The sequence below is a fragment of the Poecilia formosa genome, unplaced genomic scaffold, assembly GCF_000485575.1.
Source record: "Poecilia formosa unplaced genomic scaffold, Poecilia_formosa-5.1.2 Scaffold1, whole genome shotgun sequence".
In the NCBI taxonomy this organism is placed as follows: Eukaryota; Metazoa; Chordata; class Actinopteri; order Cyprinodontiformes; family Poeciliidae; genus Poecilia; species Poecilia formosa.
In genome coordinates, this window is record NW_006799940.1 from 1,549,813 (window position 1) to 1,562,824 (window position 13,012).

At 37.8% G+C, this 13,012-nt stretch overlaps 1 protein-coding gene across 6 annotated transcripts in view; it reads left to right on the top strand.

The window, feature by feature from the left end:
* The window catches only part of ryr3 (ryanodine receptor 3), a 126,631-nt gene that overhangs the window by 97,970 nt on the left and 15,649 nt on the right, over window positions 1–13,012 (top strand). For 4 of the 6 annotated variants that reach the window (XM_016667980.1, XM_016667998.1, XM_016668003.1 and 1 more), the window contains 15 exons: window positions 768–855; window positions 933–1,025; window positions 1,118–1,285; window positions 2,427–2,486; window positions 2,576–2,710; window positions 3,373–3,485; window positions 3,669–3,768; window positions 7,505–7,617; window positions 8,432–8,483; window positions 8,558–8,614; window positions 8,700–8,799; window positions 9,051–9,130; window positions 9,214–9,290; window positions 10,108–10,181; window positions 10,826–10,840. In XM_016667980.1, the coding sequence (XP_016523466.1) occupies window positions 768–855; window positions 933–1,025; window positions 1,118–1,285; window positions 2,427–2,486; window positions 2,576–2,710; window positions 3,373–3,485; window positions 3,669–3,768; window positions 7,505–7,617; window positions 8,432–8,483; window positions 8,558–8,614; window positions 8,700–8,799; window positions 9,051–9,130; window positions 9,214–9,290; window positions 10,108–10,181; window positions 10,826–10,840 (1,325 nt within the window). Of the gene's footprint in view, window positions 1–767; window positions 856–932; window positions 1,026–1,117; window positions 1,286–2,426; window positions 2,487–2,575; window positions 2,711–3,372; window positions 3,486–3,668; window positions 3,769–5,729; window positions 5,827–7,504; window positions 7,618–8,431; window positions 8,484–8,557; window positions 8,615–8,699; window positions 8,800–9,050; window positions 9,131–9,213; window positions 9,291–10,107; window positions 10,182–10,825; window positions 10,841–13,012 lie in introns of all 6 variants that reach the window. The other 2 variants (XM_016667983.1, XM_016667993.1) reach the window with 2 other exon arrangements.

Here is a 13,012-nt window from a genome sequence, read left to right on the forward strand (position 1 = left end):
GTTTTGTTTGGAAACATCATAATTCATTTTATTTATCATTTCAGTTGTGTGTGTGTTTTTAATTTCTGTTTTAGTTATTGTTTTTGGTTGTTTTATTTGAATATATAAAATATCTTCTGGTTCTCATGGAAATTACATATTTGTTTTTGAGAGGATGAAATGTCACTAACATTATAAAGTATCCAAGTAAGAGTAGCTGTACTTCAACATATCTTTACTCAAGTAAAAGTAAAAAGTTATTACTCAATTTAATATTTGCAAAACTACATCATCAGATGGACCAAAATATAAAGTTAAGTGGAAATTTTTGCATTTAAAGGACAAAAATAACAAAAAGTAACAAAAGAATAACAAAATCAGGCAAAACAAAATTTTTCCAAATCAGTTTCTTTCAAAATAAAACTTTAAAGAAATTTCTGTCTGGTGAATTTTTGGTTAAAACATGTTGAAGTAGAAATACTTCATAATAAAATTACTGAAGTACTTTTTAGTAAAAATACTCCTAAAATGTTACTCAAGTAACTGGCGTTACTACCCAACTCTGATTATAAATATATTTATAATAAAACTGTCTCAGAACAACAATATTACCATTTATGTCAGTAATTCTAACATTAGTCACCGTGACAGGCCTGTAGTTTACGTAGGATGGTATAGTTAAAGTATCTCTCTGTCCATTTATGTCGGTAATTCTAACATTAGTCACCGTGACAGGCCTGTAGTTTACGTAGGATGGTATAGTTAAAGTATCTCTCTGTCCCGTCCAGGTCCAGGTGGCTGAAGGAGCCGGATGCAGACTCCACTGAGCTCTTCAGGATGGTGGCTGAGATTTTCATCCTCTGGTGCAAATCCAACGTAGGTCCCTCTGCTCGGGCGTCACCTTAACCCCTCATGCTCCAGCGTCAGACGTCTGCTTTTCTCTCCTGATGCAGAACTTCAAGCGTGAGGAGCAAAACTTTGTGATTCAGAACGAGATCAACAATCTGGGCTTCCTGACCGGGGAGGGCAAGTCCAAGATGTCCAAGGTGATTTTCATCAGGAGAACGTTCTTTACATAGTAAAAAAAAGAAGTGTGTTGTTTTACTGGTGGTGTTCTCACTCTGGTTTCCGTCTGCAGTCTGGTGGAGACCAGGAGCGTAAACATAAACGGCGCCGCGGTGAATATTACTCCATCCAGACGTCTCTGATCGTAGCTGCGCTCAAGAAGCTGCTGCCCATCGGCTTGAACATGTGCACACCGGGAGACCAGGAGCTCATCTCTTTGGCAAAGATTCGCTACAGCCTGGTAAGAAACCGACCCGACGCTTTGACTTTTAGACCTTTAAATGCAAACCCGGTTCTCACAGCTGCAGATTTTGGCAAGCAGTTACTTTTATTCATGAAGAGGTCAAATTTGGCCTGTCCAGAGTTTTTTAGGGACTAGCTACACTTACTCAGTTACATTTACGTTTTTGAAAAACAAAATACTTTTAGGAGTATTTTTACTATGCTGTACTTTTTACTTTCACTTGAGTATTTGTGTTCTGAAGTGTCTCTACTCTTACTGGAGTAAAATTTGTGGATTTTCTACTCAATGAATGAAGAACAAACCAAACACACACCTGCAGTTTTTTAGTTTCTTAAATTTTGTATTGAAAGAAAAAAATAATTTTTTCCTGATTTTATTTTTTTGTTACTTATAAAAAATATTTTTGGTCATTTTGGTCTTTAAAATACCAAAATTTTTCCTTAGCTTTATATTTTTGTCTGTTATTTTTAAATATTAACTTTAATCAATTACTCAGTACTTCAGTAGACTTTTCACTAAATACTTTTTACTCTTGGGTAATTTCTTAGAAGTTTAATTTTTACTTTTACTTCAGTAATTTTATTATAAAGTATTTCTACTCTTACTGGAGTAAAATGTCTGGATTTTCTACCCACTGAATGACAACAAAAATGTTTTAACCAAAAATTCACCAAAAACCTGCAGTTTTTGTTAGTTTCATAAGGTTTTTTTTATTGAAAGAAACTGATTTAGAAACATTTTGTTTTGCCTGATTTTACTTTTTGTCATTTTTTGGTCCCAAAATGTTCACTTTACTTTATATTTTCATCCAAATGATGATGTAATTTTTAAATATTAAATCATTGATCATTTGATCAGTTACTCAGTTCTTTTACCAAATACTTTTTCATTCTTGCTCAAGTAATTTTTAAGATGGCTACTTTTTACTTTTACTTGAGTACAACTTTTGAGCGTAACCTCCAAGTCTTTTCATGTGAGTGATGATTGTATTTTAGCTAAGAGTTGAGTCCAAAATAAAGACAAATTCCAGAAGTTCAGCATTCTCTAATCAAAGATATCTAAGGTTCAGTTTCTAAAATAATAAATAAATTATTCCGACATTTATTAACGGTGTTTTGAACAAACCATGTTTTCGTAGAAAGACACGGACGATGAGGTGAAAGAGCATTTGCGTCAGAACCTCCACCTGCAGGAAAAGGTGAAATCATCCTCAGCATTTCAAGCAGAGCAGAGCAGAAATCCCTTGAACACAATTTGCTTGATTGTTGATTATTTTTGTAATTCTAGTCTGATGATCCGGCAGTTCACTGGCAGCTGAACCTTTATAAAGACGTAGTGGTGAAATCGGAGGAGCCGTCGGATTCGGAGCACACGGTGGACAGAATCCAGAGCATCTCTGCAGCTGTCTTTAATTTGGAGCAGGTAAAAATTATTTCAAATACAAATGAAGATTAGATATACAAGAACGCAAAAACACCAGTAATTGTAATTTTTGTTTAACACTTAAGATTTTAACCTTGGCATTTTTTTAATTATTTGCTTTTGACATAAATACACACATCACTGCCTTAATAGCATTTAACTTTTTTAAACAAACTTTAATTCATTCCAATGAAAAAAAAAAAAAAAACTGTTGCATGGATTTGTTCCTGGTGAAACATTCCCACAGCATGATGCTGCCACAGCTATGAATATGAAATTACACATAAGTGGCGTCTCTTAATAAAATGACAACTGAAAGTAGTTTATTGTACTCTATATTTTTTTAGGGGAGTTTTGAAAAAAGGGGGTAAATATAAATGCACGCCACACTTTTCAGATCTTTTTCCTTACACTTTTTTAAACGTATAATTTACATTCAACTTAAGCTTTCACATAAAGTCCCATAAAAATATAATTTATGACAAAATTTAAAAGTTGTTTGAATTAAATTTTCTTTTAATAGATAAGAATTATTAATTTTTTTTATTATTCTATATCTGTGTTAAACAGTTAAGCAAACTAAGTCAACAAAATCACAGATTTTGAATGTCTGATTGTTTTATCTGATTTTAAACAGATTTTTAAACATTTTTCCCTCCCAGGTGGAACAGCCTCTGAGGAACAAGAAGTGCATCGTCCAGAAGCTGCTGTCCAAGCAGCGTAAGCGAGCCGTCGTTGCTTGTTTCCGCATGGCTCCACTCTACAACTTACCCAGGTGAGCGTTTATCTTTTTAACTGTCAATTTAAATACTGGCTTTAAAATAATATAAAATACAGCTTTTCCTCATCGTCCTACATAATGGGTCTGTTACTTAACCGGTGGCCTTCATCCCGTTCCCGCTGACCTTCTCTCCTCTGTGTTGTTTTTTTAACACTACCTCGCCCTCCCTCCTCTCAGATACAAAAATAATAATTACTTCCTGAATGGCTATCGGGAGGTTTGGCTGGAAAGGGCGTTCAAAGCCTCCAGCTTTGACCGCCTGTTCTCCCTGCTGACGGTAAAGTGACGTTGCAACAGCTTCCCGCCTTCAGACCCCCACTTCTCATCCGCCAGGCTGTGGAACAGTGGCTGCCTAGCAACCAACCGCTGATTCTGATTGGTCGGCTCGCCTGGAGAAATTGATGCAAAGCAGTAATTAAGAACGTTTTGGGCTATTTGCACTGCAAAAACACAAAATTTTACAAAGTATTTTTGGCCTGGTTTCTAGTACACTTGACTTACAACAGAAATAACTTATAGCTGCTTATTTTAGGTCAGTAATTTAATAATATTGATGAGAAAGTACAAGTTCTACTGGCAGGTTATAAGTCACATATGTCAAACTCGAGGCTTATAGACCAAATCTGACCCACCATAACTTTTTATGTGTCCCTCTAGAGCAGGGGTCCCCAAACTACGGCCCGCGGGCCGGATCCGGCCCACCACGTCATTTGGTCCGGCCCCCTGAACAATGCCAGATCCGGCCCGCCTCCTCATACCAGAGAGCATTCAGTGTTTTTTTCATATATTGTATTTTCCGGTTTATATGTGGATTTTTCTTCAACCACCAGGGGGCTTTTGAGCAGATGTAAAACTAACTTTCCCTCAATGGAATATATACACTAGTCAGTCCCAGTCACACACACCCCCACCCCCCCGCTCGACAGTTTCAAAGACAGAACAGCCGCAGCCCCGCCGTTGACAAGAATTTTCTAAGGTTTCTTTCTCCAAAAACTAAGACCGGCCCCTGACCAGAGAAAGGAACAGCCGCAGGAAAAAGTTTGGGGACCCCTGCTCTAGAGTGTAGACTAAACCAGTGTTTCTCAACCCTGGACCTCACCGCCCCCCTGTCCTGCATGTTTTCGGTATTTCCCTTCAGCCACACACCTGAATTGTATCTCTGGGTGATTAACAGGCTTCTGCAGTACTTGATGGTCATGCAATCATTTGAATCAGCTGTTCTGGAATAGAGGCACATCTAAAACATGCAGAGCAGGGGGGCAGTGAGGACCAGGGTTGAGAAACACTGGACTAAACACTTAAGTGTGCTTAAATATCATGTTGCAGTTTTTATCTGTTTACTGCCAAATTATACCAATCAGTCCCTCCAGGTTCTTGGGAATAATTATGGAAATTCATGCAAAATCAACAAATTGAGCTAAAACTGGGAGTTTATAACAGATTTTTCTCAAAAATTGTCAAAATCAGATTATAGTCTGCGATCTTTACAGCAAGGAATAAAAAGTCACACTTACCATAATGAATAAGTGTTAATATTTCCAAATTAGAACCGCAAACACTTGTTTTATTCCAAAAAATCACAAAAAGAATCTCAAAATCCTGGAGGGACTGAAAAGATGTTCAGTAATATTTAATTTTAAGGATTTGTTGATAACAGTTTGTGATCAGGTCTAATCAATACATTCTTGCACAACCGGCCCCTTAAGAGCGTTCATGGTCTGGATTTGGCCCAGAACCAAAATCAGTTTGACACCTTGTTATAAAACCAATATTAAGGAATTATCAACTTAAAACAGGCTGAAATTTACTTTTAAGTCAGTTTTATATTGTATCTATTACACTAACACATTTGATCTAGAAACTAGAATAAAAATTCTTGGTATAATTTTGTGCTTTTGCAGCATGTGAAATGTTTTCCAGCTCTTTGTCGAAGAATTCAATAAATCTTAAGTAATTTTTCCTCCTGTTTTGATTGAAAGATTCAATAATCTTCCTACATTTGTTCATCCTTTTTAAGAAAATGTGTTAAATGCCTAAACTTGACCAGTCAGAAGAGCCAGTGGATCCTACATCACAACCCTGCCTGAAATACACCTCCTGTAACCCTCTCCTCCACCCTGACATCTCTTTCCTTTCTCCTCACAAAAAGGAGGGAACCCTCACCAGAACCCATCCTAATGCCACTCTTCCTCCCTCCACCTCCTCTTCATCCCTCCATCCCCCCTAACCCCTCCCCAGGCATCGTGCTATCAACTTCTTCATCCCGGCCTATGAGAGACTTTGGATAGCGGCAGAGGAGTACTCCTTTGAGGAAAAGCTAGTTCAGGACCTGGCAGTAAGTACGGGGCCCGCCCCGCCCCTGCCCTGCGTTGGCACCCCTCTGCCGGTCCTGTTTGCAGAATGCTTCCTTAGATTGGCGCTCGTTGAGCCTTGGGAGCGAGTCGGGGCGGGGACGCCGCCCAAAGCGCCCGGCGGCCCGCGCAGCAGGCATGCTAAGCCCTTCAGACAGAGATCCGTCAGGAGTCAGAGGCTGCATGATGAGCTCAGGAGGCGCAGGGCCAGAAAAGCAGGCGGTGGCGTTCTGACGGCGGCGGCGGTAAGGAGGGTTCTCACCCCGCAGCAGGAGGCTGTTCGGACCCAGATCCAACCCATCAGTTGTCTTTGCGCTTTACTCTGTAAGACGTGTGTGGCGGTGCAGTGCGGTTCTGTGGGCATGGAGAGTCACATTTTATCTCTGTCAAACTGTGAAACGTTTTCCTACTGAGTCCAAGTTTAGGTCTAGTTTTCAGTCCGTCATGTTAGTTTGAGTTTATGAAGATTACCGTTTTGGACGAGGATCATTCTTCATGTTAGCAACAAATACAAAATCTTACCAAGTATCTTTGGTCTGGTTTATAGTGCAAATTTCTTAGTACACTTGAAATAAGACAAAACTAACTTAAAAGTAACTTACTAGTAAGATATAGAGGCTTGTTGTCAGTAAATAATTCCTTAATATTGATGAAAAAGTTCTAGTTCCATTGACAGATTATTTAACCTATAATGAGACGTTTTCCCTTGTTGTAAGTTAATTTAAGTAACTAGAACTTTTTCATTAATATTAAGGAATTATTTACTGACAACAAGCCTCTTTATCTTACTAATAAGTTACTTTTAAGTTAGTTTTGTTTTATGTTTTAAGATATTTGCACTATAAACCAAAAACACTTTGTAAGATTTTGTGTTTTTGCAGTGTGCTTGCATCTGTTTGTTGCATCATGCATGCTTTTAAAAACACAACACAGCTCAAATTTCCTCATTCTCTCCACGAATCACCTTGCAAAGAAAATCTGCATGCTGGTGAGACGTAACCGACTCGTTCATGTGCTTTAAAGGGGACCTGTTGTGCTAATTCACATTTTTTGTACTTCAGTTTTGAATCTAAAAACATTAAAAAATCTAAAAAAAAAATTTAAAAAAACACCCAATAAGTCGATTTTTTTTGGTTTCTGAAAAATTAGCTGTTTCAAACAACGCCACATCAACCAAGCTCTGCTCCCGTTCCCTAGCAACCCCAGCAGGATGTCTGGTTATACCGCCGTACAATGGCTGCTGAAAAAGACAGGTGTTTTATTGTTGACTCACCATCCAGAAACCACTTGGTGAATTTGTGTTGGTTGTGCAGGAGGCTCCAATTTTGCTTTTCGAAGATGTATGATTGTATCCTTACACATCTGTTTGCAGCCATTTTCACGTGCGAGTGTAAACATTGAGTTGGGGGGCGTGGCCAGCAGCAGTTTGTTTGGATTTAAAGTGACAGAGACCCAAAAACATTCTGAAAGGAGCTCAAAACAAACTAAAATCTGATGCAAAAACATGATTTGTTTAGGCCATAGACTTGTCCTAACCTATTCAGAGAAGCATAATAGGTCGCCTTTAAATAAATAACGTTGATTATATTCATGAGAGGAAGAAGGAGAACGAGTGAGAGAATCTCCTGCGGGATGAGTGATGCAGCTTGTTGACTTCTGTAGAAAACACCGATGAAGATCGTGGAGGAAGAGGAGGAGGAGGTGGCTGAGATCAAGCCGGATCCGCTCCACCAGCTCATCCTCCACTTCAGCCACAACGCTCTGACAGAGAGAAGGTGAGAAGAGGCTGAAAACTCAGAACCGCCACATGAATGTCGATTAGTACAAATACATGCGTCTGTTTTTAGAGCTTTTTCTCAGATGGTAAAACTACAAATGTTAATGATTTATTGGGAAGGAAATACTTTGAATCTTAACCACGGTCACAACTTTAAGGTTTTTTTAAAAATTATTTTCTAGTTTTATATGTCTAGAGAGAGAAATGTTTGCCAACTTTTCTTCACAAAATCAACTTTCAAATAATTTTATATGTTTGCTCAGGTGGACTCTATCTACTTATTAGGAGATTACCTAAATTTTATTTTGAGATTTCAAAATAAAATTTTGAAATTTTATTTTCAAAATAAAAATTGAAAATAAAATTCAAATTTTATTTTGAATTTTATTTTCAAAATAGAGTAAAATTATTTTGAAATTATTTTATTTTATTAAAGCTGAGGCAGCTGTTCAGTACAAGTAAAGTTTTTGAGAAAAATCTGTAAAAACTCAGTTTTTAGTTCAGTTTGTTGATTTTGCTTGAATTTCCATGATAATTCCCAAGAACCTGGAGGGACTGATTGATATAATTTTACAATAAACAGATAAAAACTGCATTGATTTGATTGATAACATGATATTTAATCACATTTAGTGTTTAGTCTAGAATCCAGAAGACCACATAAAAAGCTACGGTGGGCCGAATTTGGCCCACAGACCTCGAGTTTGACACCTGTGCTCTAAGTCATCTGCTCCTTTTGTGGCGTTTCTAAAATACTCTGCTGACTTTGGTTTATTACGTTTTCATAATATTGTGATTTTTCTTTTTTCCAGCCACCTGGAAGTTGATCCTTTATATATTGCATATGCAGACATGATGGCAAAGGTATTTTCCTTTTGAATAGCTGCAACAGACTCTATTAATTAAAGTTTTTAAATCATGACCCTGTATTTTGTCAGAGCTGTGCAGAGGATGAGGAGGAAGAGGAAGAAGAAGGGCGGGAAAAGACTTTTGAGGTACTGGGATGTTGCTGCTTGGGGAAGCAGCTCTGAAACTGTTTTTATGTCTTTTGTGAGGCACGTTTTCGCTTTTCCCCCTCAGGAAAAGGAGATGGAGAAGCAGAAGATCCTGTACCAGCAGGCGAGGCTGCACGCGCGTGGGGCTGCAGAGATGGTGCTGCAGATGATCAGCGCCAGCAAAGGTACCAATGATCCACCTGGGAAAAACCATCTGAACGTCTGGAGAAATAATCCAGGACTTATGCTAGGATGTGTTTTGGAAAACAAAGCTTTTATTTCTCAGCCTCATTATTTTTTTTATGTTGAATACTAAAATCAGACTCCAGACTTTTTTATGCTCTGTAGAAACCTTGTATTTTCTTGGATTGAGTTTTCATGAGATGCTTTTAGAGGAACAGGATAAAAACCGGCTGACCTTTATCTCCTCCATCAGGTCGTCTGGGCCCCATGGTGACCTGCACCCTCAAACTGGGCATCTCCATCCTAAATGGAGGCAACGTGCAAGTTCAACAGGTGACCTCTGCTCCCGTCCAACAACCTGCCATGAGCTGCATGATGGCAGAGCTTTATGATCTCATAATCTTCCTTTATCGCAGAAAATGCTCGGTTACTTGACGGACAAAAGAGACGCAGGCTTTTTCAAGAGTCTGTCAGGACTGATGCAGTCGTGCAGGTAGGGACTGTTGGGGCAAAAAGCTTTGAGTCGGACAGAAATGTTGTCTTCTTTCCAGCTCTGTTGCTTTTATGGTAGCAAACTGTGTTTTTAAAAGTGGGAACCACCAGGGGGCGCTGTGGGAGCCTCAAAGTTTGAGGCAAGATGAGGGAAAAAAATTATAAATCTTTTATTTTTCATCAGAATTTTTGTTTTCTGCTACTCAATTATTTTAAAATAAAATATAAGTTAAAATAATTACTTTAAATGTTATTTCTGTTGCTAATTTTCTGACTGGCTGCCAAATTCAAGTTGCTTTGCTCCTTAAGCTAGCATAGCGAGGAAGAAATTTAAGAAATTCTGACAAGAAATGATTCGCTAGCGCATAGTTAGCTTAATGTTTAGCTAGTTCAGAGATAAATGTTTAGCTAGCTTAGTGTTTGGCTTGCTTGGGGCTGGTTTAAATTAGCTAGCTCAGGATTAGATATTTAGTTTGGAGCTAAATAGTTAGCTTACTTACTGTATTTATGAAGCTAGGTGTTTTACTCGCTAACTAGATATTTAGCTTGCTAACTATATGTTAACTTTGAACTAAATACTTGGTTGCTACCTAAATGTTTGGTTGTCTAACAAAATAATTCAAAGAGGTTTTTAATTAATGCCTTGAAAAGGAAATGATAAAAAAGGGAATAATAAAAACCATGAGAAATGTGTAACAACCCTGATTGATGAAATCTTCAAGAAGAAATGTTCAGGATGCTAAAAACTAAGAAGCTAGCAGCACGTGTGTATCTCCTGAAGTGGAGCTAACTATTTCTATCCTTCTTTATTCTCTCAGTGTCCTGGATCTGAATGCATTTGAGAGGCAAAACAAGGCAGAAGGACTTGGCATGGTGACGGAAGAAGGTTCAAGTAAGTCTGAAGATTTTCTCCTGGTTCGTATTTTTTAACTTTCCTTTGCAGCTGAGTAAAGCTGGACCTTTCCAGTATCGGTGTCTGAAATGTGTGGATCAGTGCCTGGACTTTTGACAAATCAAAATGATGAATTTTGATTCAGTTTGCTGCTTGTCTTGGAGTCAGTGAAGTTTTCGGTGTGACGTCTTTTGAGTGTAATGAAAGTAGGGATACGTTTTTCACCGCAGCCCCCAGAAAAATCCCACCTTAGGCTAATATTCTGATGGAACCGGAGCGAAGATGAGGAAGACTTGGTTTAGCACTCAAAGCTCTCACCTCTCTAACCTTCACCACAAACCTCCCGTCTCATCAAACCGTTTGTCTCCTCATCATCATTTCCACTGAGATTTAACAATTCACTGTAACTACTGTTGTCTCTGTAGCCGTTTCGAACCTTTCACCATGACTCCGTTCCTGTTTTGTTAGATGCAACCCAGACCTCTGGTTTCCCCCGTCGTCCTAAGCAGCATGTCTTTGTTTTTCCACTCGTAGCTGATGTATTCATATCTCTTTGTATTGTAACTCGGTGTCCTCTCTTTTTGCTTATGTCTTCGTGTGCCGTTTGTCTCCTTCCTGTCATTTTAAAAACCCATCGATGGCAGTCAACACTCAGCGGGGTAAATAGCAAATTTAGATCATCGTGATATGGCTCTGCTTCCTCCCTGAATGTCCCCTCCATACATGTGGTCCATCCTCCCTGCTTTTATTTGTGACGCTCCTGCTGTCTGCAGGGAGCATGCTGATGGAGAACACCCAAAGTGGGCCATTACATCAACCCACTGCCTGTTTTCTGTTTTATCCTGCTTTTTGTTCAAGTCTCCCTCCCATGTTAACATTTACTAATGCCAGTCCTGATTAGTGCTGCTCAGATACGTTTCAGTGCCACTTCAACAGGTTTGACTAAATAGGTCTGTGGGCTCTTCCACAGCTCAAGCAAAGCTTTGGCTTGCTTTGGATTTGGGGGCTATTCCACAAAGCTGGTTCTGTTTTATAATTATCAACTTTCACATGGTGTCACAAGCTGCTTTCTACGACGGCGTGGGAGGGCTGCTGTAGGTAGAGCAAAAACGGAAAACATTTCCCCCGCTTTTTTTTTTTTTTTACCAGAAAACTCACATTTTCTGGGAAATAAACAAGTTTGAAGTCAAAACTTTGCTAGAAAAGTCTAAGAATTTTCTTTGATACACGTCAGAAATATTCTAGAAAAAAATAACAAAATTTCTGAGTTTTAAAAGTTGAAAATATGCCAAAAAACACACGAAATTTTGAGATTAATCTCAGAAATATTCTTTAAGAAAATGAGAAACTTTGAGTTTGAAAAACCAAAAATTTGTTAGAAAAAAAATTAATCTCAGAAATATTCTAGAAAAAAATAACAAAATTTCTGAGCTTCAAAAGTTGAAAATATGCCCAAAAAATATGCCCAGAAATGTTTTAGAAGAAACAAAATTTCTGAGTTTGAAAAGTTGAAAATACACTAGAAAAAAATTAGAAATGTAGAAATTACCTCAGAAATTTTCTAGAAAAAAAGAACAAACATTCTGAGCTCTGAAAGTTGAAAATATGCCCCAAAAAAGAAAATTTGAGATTTTTCTCAGAGATTTTCTAGGAAAAACATGGAATTTCTGTTTGAAAATTTAAAAAAAATTCAACTTTTCAAACTCATAAATTTACACTTTTTTCTAGGAAAATTCAGATTAATCTCAAAATTTCAGATTTTTCTCCAGCTAATTTTTGACTTTTCAAACTCAGAAATTTTCTTGTTTTTTTTTTCTAGAAAATCTTAGAGGTTAATCTCAAAAGTTCTGAGTTTTTTCTTGAAAATATTTGACTTTGAATTGTCTTGCTTCTCCTAGAAAATGTCTGATTCTTTTCTAGCAGACTTGCTCTCTTCTTCTCCCTGCAGTGGCCCTGTTATTCCATCGTAGCGTTCAGATTTCAATCCACCTGATGTGATTTATTCTGACTGGATTAGCCGGTTAAGATGAATTGTAAACCTGTTTGTCCGCTGTTTTCACCGGGCCTCTTCACGGCCTGCATGTGAAAGTTTTCCAGCTCCCTCCAGCTTAAGGAAATGTCCTGGTGTTTCGTTGTTGATTTTATTTTATCTTATAAATCGGCTCTTTGGATTCAGTTTTCCACCTGTAATCTAAAGGCTCAGAAACCTGGACATCAGAAATGCCCGGCCTGCCTTTACATGACGCAGTGCTTTGCAAAAGTATTGATGCCTCTTAGACTTTTTCACATTTTGTCTCATTACTACTGGAAACTTCATTGATTTGGGGGGATTTTATGTGACAAATCAGAACAAAACAGATTTACAGATAAAATTAAAAGTTTTTATGAAAATCAGAAAAACTTTTTATGCATTTGTGCTCATGGTTTTTTAGTCAGCTGGCACATTTCGTCTTTGTAAAATAGTTTAAGCTCAGGCAGGTTAGATGGAAACCAAACATATATATTTTTTATATATTCTCAATTGGATTTATGTGTGGACTTTGACTAGACCACTCTCACAGAATATACAGCTCTGGAAAAAACTAAGAGCCCACTGCAGTGAACCCCGTTGAAAACCTGGTTTTTCCACCAAATATTGATTTCTGACCTGCGTTAAAACGTCAGTATTGCTGTTTCTAAATGAATATAGACTTGTTTTCTTTGCATCTTTTTCATTATTTTGACCATTTCTCATTTTCTGCACATAAAAAATAAATTTTTACTTGTAATTTCAGAGACATGTTGCCAGTAGTTCATAGAATAAAAGTACATTTTACTCAAACATAAACCTT